Source organism: Ictalurus punctatus, chromosome 21 (genome assembly GCF_001660625.3).
Source record: "Ictalurus punctatus breed USDA103 chromosome 21, Coco_2.0, whole genome shotgun sequence".
NCBI lineage: Eukaryota > Metazoa > Chordata > Actinopteri > Siluriformes > Ictaluridae > Ictalurus > Ictalurus punctatus.
This window is the reverse complement of record NC_030436.2, coordinates 15,867,777-15,881,914: the sequence shown is the minus strand read 5'-3', so window position 1 is coordinate 15,881,914 and position 14,138 is coordinate 15,867,777. Positions and strand designations below refer to the sequence as shown.

General features: G+C 40.9%; 2 protein-coding genes across 3 annotated transcripts in view; one reads left to right on the top strand and one right to left on the bottom strand.

Annotated features, from left to right (window-relative positions):
• The window catches only part of bmp7a (bone morphogenetic protein 7a), a 25,607-nt gene extending 18,201 nt beyond the window's left edge, over positions 1-7,406 (top strand). For both annotated transcript variants that reach the window (XM_017450535.3, XM_017450536.3), the window contains exons 3-8: positions 883-1,066; positions 3,992-4,140; positions 4,326-4,541; positions 4,738-4,814; positions 4,971-5,081; positions 6,009-7,406. In XM_017450535.3, the coding sequence (XP_017306024.1) occupies positions 883-1,066; positions 3,992-4,140; positions 4,326-4,541; positions 4,738-4,814; positions 4,971-5,081; positions 6,009-6,158 (887 nt within the window). In that variant the 3' untranslated portion in view covers positions 6,159-7,406. The remainder of the gene's footprint in view (positions 1-882; positions 1,067-3,991; positions 4,141-4,325; positions 4,542-4,737; positions 4,815-4,970; positions 5,082-6,008) is intronic.
• On the bottom strand, positions 7,407-14,138 carry LOC108254981 (uncharacterized). Its single transcript, XM_017450533.3, has 3 exons — positions 13,908-14,138; positions 8,530-9,899; positions 7,407-7,691 (listed from the first exon to the last, which is right to left on the bottom strand). Exons 2-3 carry the CDS (start codon positions 9,673-9,675, stop codon positions 7,407-7,409), a joined length of 1,431 nt encoding a protein of 476 aa, XP_017306022.1. The 5' UTR covers positions 9,676-9,899; positions 13,908-14,138.

Sequence of the window (14,138 nt, the reverse complement as noted above, 5' to 3'; positions counted from 1 at the left end):
TAGAACCCTATAGTGTTTCCCTTTTCAGAAAACGTTTTGAGTAGAGCCCTGTTAAAGCTAGCCATCTAAACAACCCTTAAGGAAATTCCTTATAAGGGAAAAAACCCTTATCAAGAAGCCATTTCCCCCAGTACCAATTAGAAAATATGTTCTATAGCACCAAAAAAAAATGTTTTTTTTTTTTGTTTTTTTTTAAGAAAGCTAGAACGAGTAACCATCCAAATATGCTTTAATGAAATAATGACTGTAAATTTAAAGTCAGAAGCCATTTTCCCTTATACACTCTTTTTTAAAAAATTCCATCTTTTGGTTTGTTTCTCTGGAACAGGTTCTATGTAGAACTTGACAGGAAAGTTTATACATTTCAGAAAAGGTAAAAAAAAAATAAAATTAAAAAAAAAGTAGATAACACCTGAGAAAATTCTTCATCCAACCGTTCAAAGAACCCTTGAGGAATGCTTTTATTATAAATTGTAACATTGTATATTTTATTAGACAACCAATGTCTCGCGTGCCCACTTAGAAAATGTTCCATTTTTCCAATTTTGTCGGTCTGGTTCCCTACGGCGAGTTTTCATTTCCGAAAAGTTTCCAAGTTAAACCTTTTTGAGAAAATTAGACCACTCGAAAAACTCCAAAGGAACTTTTTATATATATATAATATAAGAATTTGGAGAACTTATGTGAAAAATAAGAAGTCTGTCTGTAGTAGAGAACATTTGGTTTGTCTCTTTTGGGGAACCCTTATAGGTTCTACATAGAACCCTATAAAAAAAAAAAATTTCTCTGGAAGTAAAACCATTTATAGGAAGCTCTAACTATCCAAAGCTTATTGGTAGAAAATAACCGTTGTCGCGTGTCCGTGTGTTTCTCTATTCCTAGTTGAACCTGACGAAGACCCACATATGTTCCACCAGTTCCACCGATTTGATCTGTCCCGCATTCCCGAGGGAGAAGCCGTGACGGCCGCCGAATTCCGTGTCTACAAGGACTTCGTGCACGAACGTTACGAAAACGAGACATTTCACGTCAGTGTGTATCAAGTGCTCCGGGAATACGATGACAGGTAACCACGCAGCTGTGGACTGTGAACTTTTGTGTGTGTTTAGATTATATCCAACCTGTTTGTGATGCTGCTTTTTCCAGTTGGCTGTTTGTTTGTCTTCTTCTTGTCCTGAATAGTCGACCCAGTGTGTGAAGTCAGCCTGCAGCTGTGGTGTGTTAGAGTTTTATTAGAGTTTAGTGTGAAAGCATGAGAGAAGGACTGGGTGAACTGTGCGAGATGAAACATGTGCTGCCGCCCACTCAGTCTGGGTCTGAAAACGCGCGCACACACACACGCGCACACATGCACATGCACACACATTGATGGGCCTGCCCGATGGTAGGTGTCCTGTGCCAGGTCTCCCACTGAATTCCTGCAGCTGATTTACAGCACAGCTGTTAGCACGTCGGCCATTACAAAGCCATTACTGTCAGTTAGTGAGCTGTAGAGGCTTGAGCAGGAGAGATGGGCGTCTATCTCCACCATCTACACTCGCATAGCCTGTCTTTTCATCTCCAGCCATATCTCCAGTCTGATCCCAGTGTTTCTTCTGAGCAGCATGTTCTCAGTTCTTTCTAGCTCAGAGTTGTTGTTTTTTTTTTTTTTTTTTTCTTTTTCCCCTTTCACTCACACACACTCTACATCAACTCCAAGCTCAAACTCCTTATCACCCCTCTGGCAATGTGAATCATCGCTCGTACACCTTTTGTGATGCAGACGCGTCATGCAGACAGACGCCGTCTGCCCAGTGCACCCCCGGGGGGCTGAAACCCGACCCGCAACCATGCCATTTGTTCCTCAGATCTGCTCCAGTATCTCTCCTGAATCAGACAGGAATTTTAATCTGTGATAAGAGACGTCCCAATTTAACGAGGTTGATCTGGGACGAGATGCAGAGGGCAGGCTCTGGCCTGTCGACTTTGACTTTTGTGAAGTTTTCTGCTTTATTTTGTTGATGACACAAAGGCATCACAACTTCCCAGACACACGTATTTACTAGTCATATATAAGTCATGAAAGCTTCTAGTGATTAGAATCATTGTGGGGGTTTTTTTTGGGAACCAGGACATAGGTTGTGCATGACTTCAGGTCCTGTTAATTGTAGTTCTGCAGTCGTGGTATGAAAAGGCTTTTTTTTTTTTTTTCCTGTCGCACAAAAAGGAATATGAAATGAATAGACTGTACGCTATGTGGACACCTGACCATCACACCCGTATGCGGTTCTTCCCCTAACTGTTTCCACAAAGCATGAAGAACACAATTGAATAGGATATCTTAGTATGACCTCCTCAGCCATCATCAGTGCCTGATCTGATCTACCTAGTAGCTGAATGATCACAAATCCCCACAGCCATACTCTGAAATCTAGTGGAAAGCTTTCCCAGAAGAGTGGAGGTTATTATAATAGCAAAGGGGGATTAAATCTGGAATGGCATGTTTAAAAAGCATGTATGGATGTGATGGCCAAATGTTTCGGCCATATAGTGTAGATGATTTAGATGTCTTTTGTGCCAACACAAGCGGTACATTTTGTTAAATTTTTTTAAAAGTCTCTCAAACAGGGTGGTGTAGTGGTTAACACGTTTACCTCGCACCTTGGGGGTTTGAATCCCACCTCTTTGGAGTTTGTATGTTCTCCCTGTACTTCAGGGGTTCCTCTGAGCACTCTGATTTCCTCCCCCAGTCCCAAGACCTGAGTAGTAGGCATTTCCAAATTGTCTGTGGTGTGTAAATGGGTGTGTGAATGTCATGGGTTGGCCAGGGTGTCCCCACCTTGTGCCCCAAGTCCTCCATGATGGGCTCCAGGCTCCCTGTGATCCTGTGTAGGATAAGCGGTATGGAAACCGAATGGATGGAAGTTTCTCAAACAGGAAATATTTTTGACTAATATACGTTACAAAAGTATGTCACTGTATGAATGTAATTCCAGTAAAATACATCTGCTCAAATTGGAAATTTCAATCTATTTCCACTTTATATATTTATGTAAATATGTTTATTGGGAATGCAGCCTAAAGTGGGTGGTAAACTCCGTCTAAGGTTAAATACCGGCCCGAAACTGATGGTGAACAAGTACCGTAAGGGAAAGTTGAAAAGAACTTTGAAGAGAGAGTTCAACACACCGGCCACCCGACCGACCCGTCTCGAAACACGGACCAGGGAGTCCAATGCGCGCACGAGTCAGAGGGCACACGACTTCAGATCAGACGAGACGACCTGCTGAATTTAAGCATATTTAGTAAGTGGATCAAAAGAAACTAACCAGGATTCCCTCAGTAGCGGCGATTGAAGAAGGAAGAGCCCAGTGCCGAATCCCCCGTCCCCTCGTGGGCACGGTGAAATGTGGTGTACGGAAGTCTCCATCGCCTGGCGGGGGCCGGGGGCCTGAGTCTTTCTTATGGCGGCCTAGCCAGTGGACGGTGTGAGGCACGGTGGCTTAGTGGTTAGTAAATTTGCCTCAAATTTCCTCTGGGTACTCCGGTTTCCTCCCCCAGTCCAAAGACATGTGTTGTAAGCTATTTGGCATTTCCAAAATGTCCTTGGTGTGTGTGAACGTGTGCGATGGTTTGGCACCCCGTCCAGGGTGCCCCCCCCCCCCCCCTCCTTGTGCCCCGAGTTCCCTGGGATAGGCCCCAGGCTCCCCTGTCGCCCTGTGTAGGATAAGCGGTGCAAAAAATTTGATGGATGGATGCATGTTCTAAGGCAGGAAAGGATTAAGGGTAGAGTAATATATTATATTTGTGCAAAGCCCCTGACCCGTAATTGCTTGGATAATATGATCTCTGAATTGCAAGTCTGTTTGGCTAAAGGAATCAGTGTGAATGTAAATATTTATGCATATTTATAATACCATACAAAATGGAAAGCTTTTGAACACAGAATATGTGTTGCCTTTGACCGACACGTTTATAAATTCATATATGTTTGCATGTGTGTTCCTGGCAGGGATTCAGATCTGTTCTTGCTGGACTCGCGAGTGATTTGGGCTGCAGAAGAGGGCTGGCTGGTTTTTGATCTCACAGCTACCAGTAACCACTGGATTTTGCACCCGGGTCAGAACCTGGGCCTGTTGCTTGTTCTGGAGAGTGCAGATGGTGGGTCCATTTTCTCCTCCTCCTCTTTCTCCTCCTCTTCCTGGTTTCAATATGCTATATATATAATTTTATTGTCTTCTTTCTTTCTTTCTTTATTTGTTTATTTATTAATTAATTTATTTATTTTAATGCCTGCTCTGAAAAGTTAGCCGAACGGTTTTGTCTTTCTCCGTTTTCCCCTACAGGTGACCGTGTGAACCCCAGGGTTGCAGGGCTGGTGGGCAACCAAGGACCCCAGAACAAGCAGCCATTCATTGTGGCGTTCTTTAGAGCTACGGGCGTCCGTTTGCGCAGTGTCCGCTCAGCTCCCGGACACAAACAGAGGAACCAGAACCGCCCAAAGACTCCTAAACACACACCGCCTTCCAGCCAGGAGGCCCTGAGGTTGGCAGAGGCTGCAGGTAGCGTATTTTATGGTGGTTTGTATAAATTGAATACACTACAGTACTGTTGGTTATGTGACGATGCTAAAAGTTTTGTAGATGAATGATTATGGAGTGGAGGTCCACTCATTTAATCTTTTTTAAAAAATGTGTATTATTATTATTATTATTATTATTATTATTATTATTATTATTATTATTATTTATTTAACAGAGAACGTCAGCGTGGACCCAAAACAGGGCTGCAAGAAACATGAGCTGTATGTCAGCTTCAGAGAACTGGGATGGCAGGTATAATGAAAGACTTGGAAAAATCTCTCTCTCTCTCTCACAGAGAACACATGTCCCCCCCCCCTTTTTTTTTCTTTTTCTTTTTTCTTTTTCCCCCCATCCCTTTCTTTATTTTCTTCCTTCACAATCTTTCTCCATCTCTCCCTGTGTATCCAGGACTGGATTATTGCCCCAGAAGGCTATGCTGCATACTACTGCGAGGGCGAGTGTGCCTTCCCTTTAAATTCCTACATGAACGCCACCAACCACGCCATCGTGCAGACGCTGGTAAGTTCACCACAGGGTGTATTACATAATCTACACAGCAATGCTGCACAAACTATTCTTACTGATGCCAAGCAATTCATAACAATGCATCTATTCGTGCTCAAATATTTACAATCAGCTGTTGAGTATATTCATTATTCATCGTACCATCGTGGCGTTGAATTCTCCATTCTGATTTGTCAAAAGGGGTTGATTTTAATTTTCTATAACAATTCAGATCACAAGTTTATATTAATGTGCTTGTTATGATAACAATAGTTTCTATAGTAACAACTTGCACAGGGACATTATTATTATGATTATTATTATTATTATTATCATTTTATTTATTTATTTATTAAACATGTATTCATTGATATGGTGAAGTTTTTTAGAAGGAGTCTCCAGTGTTGGCACGTTGTAAGACGTAAAGCTGTAACTGCCATGAGAAAGTCTTCTAGATGGAGGGCTTTGCGATTTCTGGTTTATCGGTGCCATTACAAGCTGCATATATTATCTTATTAACTTCAAGAGAGAGAAAACTCTAGGCTGGTGAGGGAACAGCTGTTTATAGCTGTCTTAATGTAAGTGATTGCAGGATATAACCTATTTTGTGGACATTCCATAATGTTAAATGTAACTATAAACGTTTTTTTTTAAATAAAAAAAAAAAAAAAAAAAAGTGTCATTCTTTAATAAATTACAAAATGTTTGAATTAAAATGTCAAATTTCTGTGGTGTAAGAGGAATAAAACCCTTTGGGACATGCTGTGATTACAAAATAATCCACCGGTAACATTATTTTCTACACAATCATATACTTTCTACTTTATTTGTCTGGTTAACTGTGTAGCACATTTACACTGATGCACTGGAACAATATTGGTTCCTGATTGGAGGGGAAACGGCAACGTTTATCTTCTTTTGTTAATTCCTTTTCTCTTGCAGGTTCACTTCATAAACCCAGACTCGGTCCCGAAGCCGTGTTGCGCCCCCACTCAGCTCCACGGCATCTCCGTGCTGTATTTCGACGACAGCTCCAACGTCATCCTGAAGAAATATCGCAACATGGTAGTCCGAGCGTGTGGCTGCCACTGACTGACACACGCGCTCAGGCGTACACTCGGAGGACGGAAAAGGAGGAGATCGGATTGAGGCCAGCCGTGCCTTCAGGAGCCATACGTTTAATAGGACTCGTTATTGGAGGGGGGGGGATGCTGGACCACTGTGCTGTGCCCACATGTTCCGTGTGTGCGTCACAACCGCAGCCAAGTCGAGTGGGAGCTGCTTTCATTGTATGCTGTAAAACAAAACAAAAAACAAAAAAAAAACGTCCAGCAATGTGCACGTGAAAAGATGTTTAAATTAGTATTAGGCACACTGTCCTTGCTTGAGTCACTGGAGACCAGGTCAAAAACAAGATCAGCGGGATGAACAGTGGGAAATTCTTTTCATATTTGGCACACAGGAATCAAAGTGACGTAAAAGTCTTGCCCCCTCACCCCTCCCCAGCCAGCTCTGTAGGTGTGTGTGTTCCCTTGTGGCAAAACCCCCATCCCACACACTGCATTTATCACACAGCCGAGTGTTCAGCATGTGTTAACTGCCGGCAACAGGACCATCACATACTCCGTCCTCTCCTCTGAAGCAGGTCCAAAGCTGCGGGTGGCGGCCCGGACAGCAGCATGTGTTTTTCATCTGCGTTCTCTCTGTAGACCGGATGATAAAGCAGCTAAATAGAACTGTCTGGATAGGGACAGGTGCAATTGATTTTTATTTTTATTTTTTTTCTCTCTGCAGAGAACTGGAATTCTACAGCTGTTCTTGGTCATGCGAATGTTATTATACAACAGAGCTTACAGAGACTCTCAATAATGAGGGAATACAACCTTCAAGTCCAGATGTTTTGGAGAAATGGGAGTCTTTTTAGAACTTATATTCCCATTTGTCAAGTTGATCATCAAACTCATAACTACAGTCAGATGGGGATTGACTCTTTTTATTGCACAAATCCAACAAATATTCTTGCCTTAGGACATTAAAAACTTTTTTTCTTTTTTTTTTCTTTTTTAGAAAATGACCCACAATTAATTATTTTATTCATCTGTTGCTATTATTTTTTACAAAACACCTAAGTGCAATTTCATAATAAGTTGATTTTATAGAAAATATGACCCCTTTCTGTGTGTGTGTGTGTGTGTGTGTGTGTGTGTGTGTGTGTGTGTGTGTGTGTGTGTGTGTGTGTGTGTGTGTGTGTGTGTGTAAATAGGACCCCTTTCATAAGCTGTGTGTATATAGTTGTTGTATTATAAAATAAACTTTGTAACTCTGTCGTCCTGTTTGCTATTATTGTGTGTTTCTGAGTTCTGGGGCTGAACTGTGTCTCCTTCTCAGTTTACTCGGTTTTGCTCCCCCTGCACTATTCAGAATGCTGACATCACCCACACCTGTGCCAGGATGAGCAGGCTCAGCAGGTGGAACAGGTACAGGTGTCAGAGCCAGGCACACGTCCCCCAGGTGCAGCTGTTGGCAGCGGAGGTAGCAGAGATTAGCGGTTCTGTCAGGGCTGCAAGAAGACCAACCACGACCGCACACAAAGAGCGGGTACTCCTCACACACCTCCAGCGAGATCTGTAGAACACAACCAGGTTTTATTGTTCTAGCAGCCGAACCCTCACCGATTTTCTCATCGATACCCAATCACTCACTCACAGCACTTTTCCACTAAACTGGCATGGTACAGAAACAAGTGATTTTGTGATTGATTTATTTCCAATGCTGGCTGATACCCATTTTAATACAGAATATGATTGGAGCCAGAAATAGTGCAGACATTTTAATTGGGGGGGCAAAACCCCCCCACTGTGGCTGCATCTTACCTTGCACACCACATTTTCAATAATATGTGAACAGTCTGGGATATAACCTATCAAGCTACAATCTACTGACTCATACAGAGATATTCAATAGTCCTGTAAAATAACACTCCTGAAAGTTCTTTTTGTTCAACTGCTTTTTTTTTCCCACTTGGAACCCCAATGGTATGTAAAAGGTAAACCAAATCTCGGTTCTCAGTCATTGCTACTGTTGGCTTTTCTACAGTGATCAAATAGCCATGGAGGTTTCTATAACTGAACTTTAAAACTTAACACGTCTAAGCTGGCATTAATATAGACTTGCATGTTTTTGAGTTCTTGAGGTTTGATCAAATTCATTCAGTTCAAGTGACTTAAAAAAAGACTAAAAAGTTGGTGGGTTGCGATTTCCACCATTGTAACAGCATTTGGAAAAAAATCACAGTAGTAGTACAAGTAGTTCTGGATTCAGATTAAAAACTGTACCATGTTGTACCACACTGTCCAGTGGAAAAGCACTTTTGAGGACCCTGGGAAAATCTAAATCTCTAGGTTTACTGGAGGATTTTTCTACTCCTCTAATTGCATTTTAACCATTTGTTTGGTGTGCGTACCTTGGCATGGAGGTTATCCTCAACCTGTACCTCCAAACAGATCAATCCAGGTTTATCAGAGCATGTGATCTTCTTCACAGTGAACCTCGTCAGACTTAAGTCTGGGCACGACGTAGTACAGCACTCAAAATCCTCCAACTGTAAGTCCTCTACACGCTTCAGCCGACCCCCAGCAAGCTCAATCAGAGAGCCCTCAAAATAGCGTGACAAATGCTGAGAGGAAGGTAACGCAAGTTGCTGCTCTTGTGTCTCTGCTTTTTCACTCCTGGCCAGCAGAGGGTGCTCATGTCTCATAGTCACTTCAGTCCCTGACTTTAGTGGTTCATTGTTGGAACAAGACTGGTGAATAACAGGAAACCGCTGGTGCTGGAGATCTTCTGTCTTGGCAGTGCTTGCTTGTGATAAGTCCTTAAACTCTGAATAATATTTGTGTCTGGAAAGATCTGTTCCGGACACAGCAAACTGACCAGAATTCTGCTTCATTCCCTCTCTTGTGTAGTCCCTCTTCCTCATCCTTGTATCATTTTTAGCACTCTCATTCTGTAGTCTCTCATCCCACTGAGCACCGCTCACACTCCCCACGTCAAAGTGCCCACTTTGGGCATCTTTATGAAGAACCCTTCTGGTGTAATGAGACGGCAAAGTCCGAGGTACAGGCTTTATGATTTTTGGCTTGGACTGATTGGGGAACCTTCCACAGCTTTTAAATAGCACATCTCTTTGTTCTGTAAGAGGAATGTAGCTCCAGTAGGAAGAAGCTCCATAAAAATCATGGACACTCATCGGATCATTCCTATTATGGTTCGACACACCTAATAGCTGTTCGCCTCTTTCAAAATATGGACCCCATGAAGGGACAGTACCATTGCCACCTAATGGGTGTACAAGAACTTGGTTTGAGGCACAGCCAGTATCAGTCCACAGTGGATGATATGTAGCTGCGGAATGAAGATTGATGTAAGAGAGTTGAGTTGCTGGTTCCCGTGTCCTCCTGGATCTCCTGAGGTTATTCTGATTCCAGAAAGGAGAAGGCGTCTTGAAAACCGGCTCAGCTGAAGCTTCATTTGAGTTTTCTCTTGAATTCCTCTTCTTGGGTGGGAGGGTTTTTGGAATTGAAGGAGAGCCCCTTAGGCCATTGGCTGCCATGTTGAGGCCAAGTATTCTAACACACTACTTTCAGATGGTGTGTTTTTCACATGTTGTTGCTTGACCGTCAATAAAGTTTAAATGGCTGTATTTCCATTTGATTAGTGTTTAATCCAATTTAAGGCAATTATCCAGTCCAGAGTTGAAAGATTGTGGATTTCTAGGTTGACGCATCAGTGTTCATTGGGTTTGCCTCAGTGTGAAGTCCAAGACGTGTCAGTCTCCTGTTGGAGGACAAATGTGTTATTGCACTCTTTTTAATAAATGTATAAGCATTTTTAGATACAAAAACATGTATACTTTTAGAGTAGAACCTTACCACAGAGTACTTCACAAAGTCCAAACTATCTAAAGAACTCTGTGGTGAACCTGTTTATTAAACAGTGTACATGCAGGACTCATACTTCTGATGTGTTTTTGGCTAAGCTAGGGGTTCTCAGCTCCAGTCCTAGAAACCCACTGCCCTACACTCTTAAAAAAGGTTTCCCAAGGATTCTTTGGATGGTTATCGGTCCAAGCTTTCTAAAGGGGTTCTATTTGGAAGCTTTTCTGAAACAAAATCCCTTCCCCAGAGGTTTCCTCAGGGCTACAAGCTGAAAAACTCTTTAGAGTGCTTCTAGGAACCTTTTTTTCTAAGTGTACACTGACTTTTAAGTTCCCCCTGACCTCATCAGCCATGGTTCAGTTCCTGAGGGAGTTGATAATGAGCTGATGAATTGGTTGTGAGATAAACACACGGTGGCCCAGAGATTAAAGTTCTATGCTAGTGACTGGAAGACTGTGAAGTCAAATCCCACGAGTTCCAATGTTGAGGCCTTAACCCTCAAGTGCTCGGCCATATGCTTGGACTGTATTCTGGATCACTTTTAAGTGGCTTTGGATGAAAGCGTCTGCCGAATGAATAAATGTAGATGTTGGGAGTGGGGGAAAAACTCGAAACTCTGCAGATCAGATCAGACTGCACGCCTTGAGTTGGGAACACGTTCTAAAGGAAACATGGTGAATTATGTGGTTAGGTGGCAATTATGCAATGAACATTATGGACCAATGACCAAAAAAAACACCACCAAAGAGTAATATACTGAATGGGAAAAGTTTTCTTCAACATGCTGAGTATAAAAGGGTAAAGGTTGGGTTTCTGAAATACTCGGTGGAAACGAGGCTTCAAAACTGAGACGCAACAGTAAACTGAGCACAAGGCAACAGGTGATATCGCTGCACATGAATCTCCCCACACTGATCACATTCATCTGGTCAATGAAGTAGCGAGTGTGTTGTGAGGAAAATAGCTCCAAAACAAATGCTCTTATAATGCTTTCTTTGAGAGCTTTCAGTCCCCGACATTCTATAACGTGATACTTGATTAAAGTCTGCAAATTTCAACCTCTTCTCTTGTCTAAGAGCGTTACTATGGAAACAAAGTGCATATCGCAGTCTATAGGAGGTTAAGAGTGAAATAACTGCAGCTCGTGCTGGAAGGTTAAAATAAAACGGCAGCAGGACACCTGTTAATTCAGACAAAGCCGTCTCTGGCCTGAAGTGTACTGGCTTGTCTGTGTGCGGTGATTAAATTTATGGTTTCTATTTATAACAGAAAAAACAAAACAAAAAAAAAATAAAACAACTTGAAATATGCTAAATTAGAGCTAACCTCACATTCAAAGGAAGTTCATAATCTTTATGTATGAATGTGGCGTATTCATTCAAATGCACACAGCAGTTACTGAAATGGCTCCCCCAGAAGCCACTTTTAGTCATGTATATGTAAATATTTATGATATTAAGGATCCACAGGGTAACCACACTGCACTTCTGATCTAAACGAAGACTACAAATTGTTCCCTAAGCACTGATGCGCACTGATTTAAAAAAAAAAAAAAGAAACGTTTTTTTTGTCGGTGTATCAACTCGTTGCACTCTACAAGGGTTTTTGCTTAATAGAGCCTGAGTTGTTGATATATTTTTGATAGAGACTACACAGCACATTTGTAAGAGGTACCAACATCTATGGTTTAGCTGAAGCATTGGCGGTTTTTGACCCTTTACTAAGGTGATACAGGAGCCACCTGAAAACTATGTTTTCTGTTGTTGTTGTTGTTTTCAGCTTCTTAACATGACTCAAATTCGACCAGCACACAAGCCAATTCACTAAAGGGGAAAGGACGCAGGATGTGAAAGACTTGCACTTTTGCTTTGTGCTGAATTGATCTAGATAGCATTTTGTACATATTATAATACATACTGTTTCTATTTGTATTATTATGTGCATCATCTGGCATGGCGAAAACTAGGGGAACAATTGTATAAAGTAAGATTATACACTTGACCGGATTATAGATCAATATCTATTCATCCGATACATGTTGAATCATTTATGCTGTTAGCATGAATTCTTCCTTTCCACCAACACACACTAGAGTTTTTTTGATAGGGTTTTTTGTAGTAAAAGTCTGATTTTTTTTTCCTGTGCTTCATACGATTGTTTTTTTTAGCCATGTTACCACCTCGGGATAAGAGCATCTGCAAAAAAAAAACCCTTCAAATGTAAATTCTCAGGGATTTAGATACAGTAGTACACAAAATATTGAGGAAACCGCTTTGCAAGTGCTTCTGTAGATGTAGGTCATGAACATGGAGACTATTTAAAAAAATATTTTAGCTTATTTATTTGAAAATGAGATGAGACAGAGTTGATGAACTTCCATGTGTTGAATTTTCTGTTTCTCAATAACAGTGTACTACGTCTGAATAGTTCGTTCCATCTGTTTGATATAAAGGCAAAATAAAAATTGTAGTATTTTTTTTTTTCAAGAAACAGAGAGACAGCACAAAGATTAACGCTTATTAAATATGATTTCAAAATCAGATTACAACGCTTACAACCTCGTGTGTGTGTTCTAATGAACCCTCTAAAGTACTAACTATTCATTCATTCATTCATTCATCTTAAAGCATATGATTCAGTGAATCTAACAGGAAATGTGTGCAGTTATGAGAGGGATGATTATAAATCTGGATGTTTCCTGAGAGTTTAAGAAGAAGAACAGGATGCAACCAACACCATGTCCCAGTACAGTGCAGAGACAGTAGCAGGCATGTTTCATGAAATTATACTTTTTATATGTACTAGCATCTAGCATCAAAATGCAAAATGATGTCTTCTGTGCAAATGCTATGAAACCAACCAAACAAAGAACAGTCTTGTGACCGATGCATCTTCTTTATTAAAAATGAGTAAATAAATAAAAGTATTTACAGTATTTACAAAAAGAAAGGAATTGAATCGACAAGAAAACCTTCCAACTAAGCAACTTTCTAAGGAATGCAACACGATCAGAAAAACCATGATGCTCCATGCCTCATTCTGACTTATGCACTCTGCCCCTAAATAAATAAATAAATAAATAAATAAATAAATAAATAAATAAATAAATAAATAAAGTCTTATGTAAAAAAAAAAAAGTCTTTAAATAAAGCTCTTAAAGAGATTTCCAGTATGCATTTTCATCTACTATTAAATATGTCATATAGAAAAGTGAAGCGAAATGATCGCCCCTAAAGAAATGTTAAACATAATGTGTAAAGTTGAGACTAGCTGAGACTATAAATAATAGAGAAAGAAAACAACATGTGTGAAATACTGAGTCACTGTGTAAGTCAGTGGCACGACTCGTAAAACTTACACATGAAAAAGTGTGTGGAGAATAAATGATACTCACAAATCTGCAGAATTAATACTGTATGCTGATAATATTCATCCAGACCATCATACTGTATATTAAACAGCTATCTGAATGATCTCGGATTAATGCCTGAATATAGATATATATTTTTTTTCTTCAGGAAATTGTGTGCACTAAATGCTATCTTGACGCTCATAGAAAGAAAAAGTGCTGACACAATTGCACATTAGTGTAGACACACTGCAGACACATGCTCGTGCACATCAGGTCATTGATGCATTCTCTTACCAAGATTACAGATTGGCTCCATTTAAACTAAGCCTGATTATTACTTAACACTCATTCGGTTGTATATTAAACAATATCCGAATGGCATTTATGACTTAATAAGCATGTTATAACTCTCTGTACACTTTCCAATCTGAAATATAGGTGTGTACAGAATGCCATCTTGAAGCAATTGCATAATAGTGAGCACACACACACACACACACACACACACACACACACACGCACAGACACACACCACTTTACAAATGCATGCCTTACCTTGTTGTTCCCAGATGAACACAACGGTCTGGTCTGATGCAGCACCAGGAGGAAGTGCATAGAGTTTTGATGCAGACGTGCACACAAACTGTTATCTTTCATTCCTCCTACTCTCTCTCCCTCACTCTCTGTCTCTTCCTCTCTCTCTCTTTCTTTTGCTCTCTCACTCTCTCCCACTCTCCTCTCTCAGCTCACGCTATCCAACACCTCTCAGCTTGTGCCCTTTCTCTC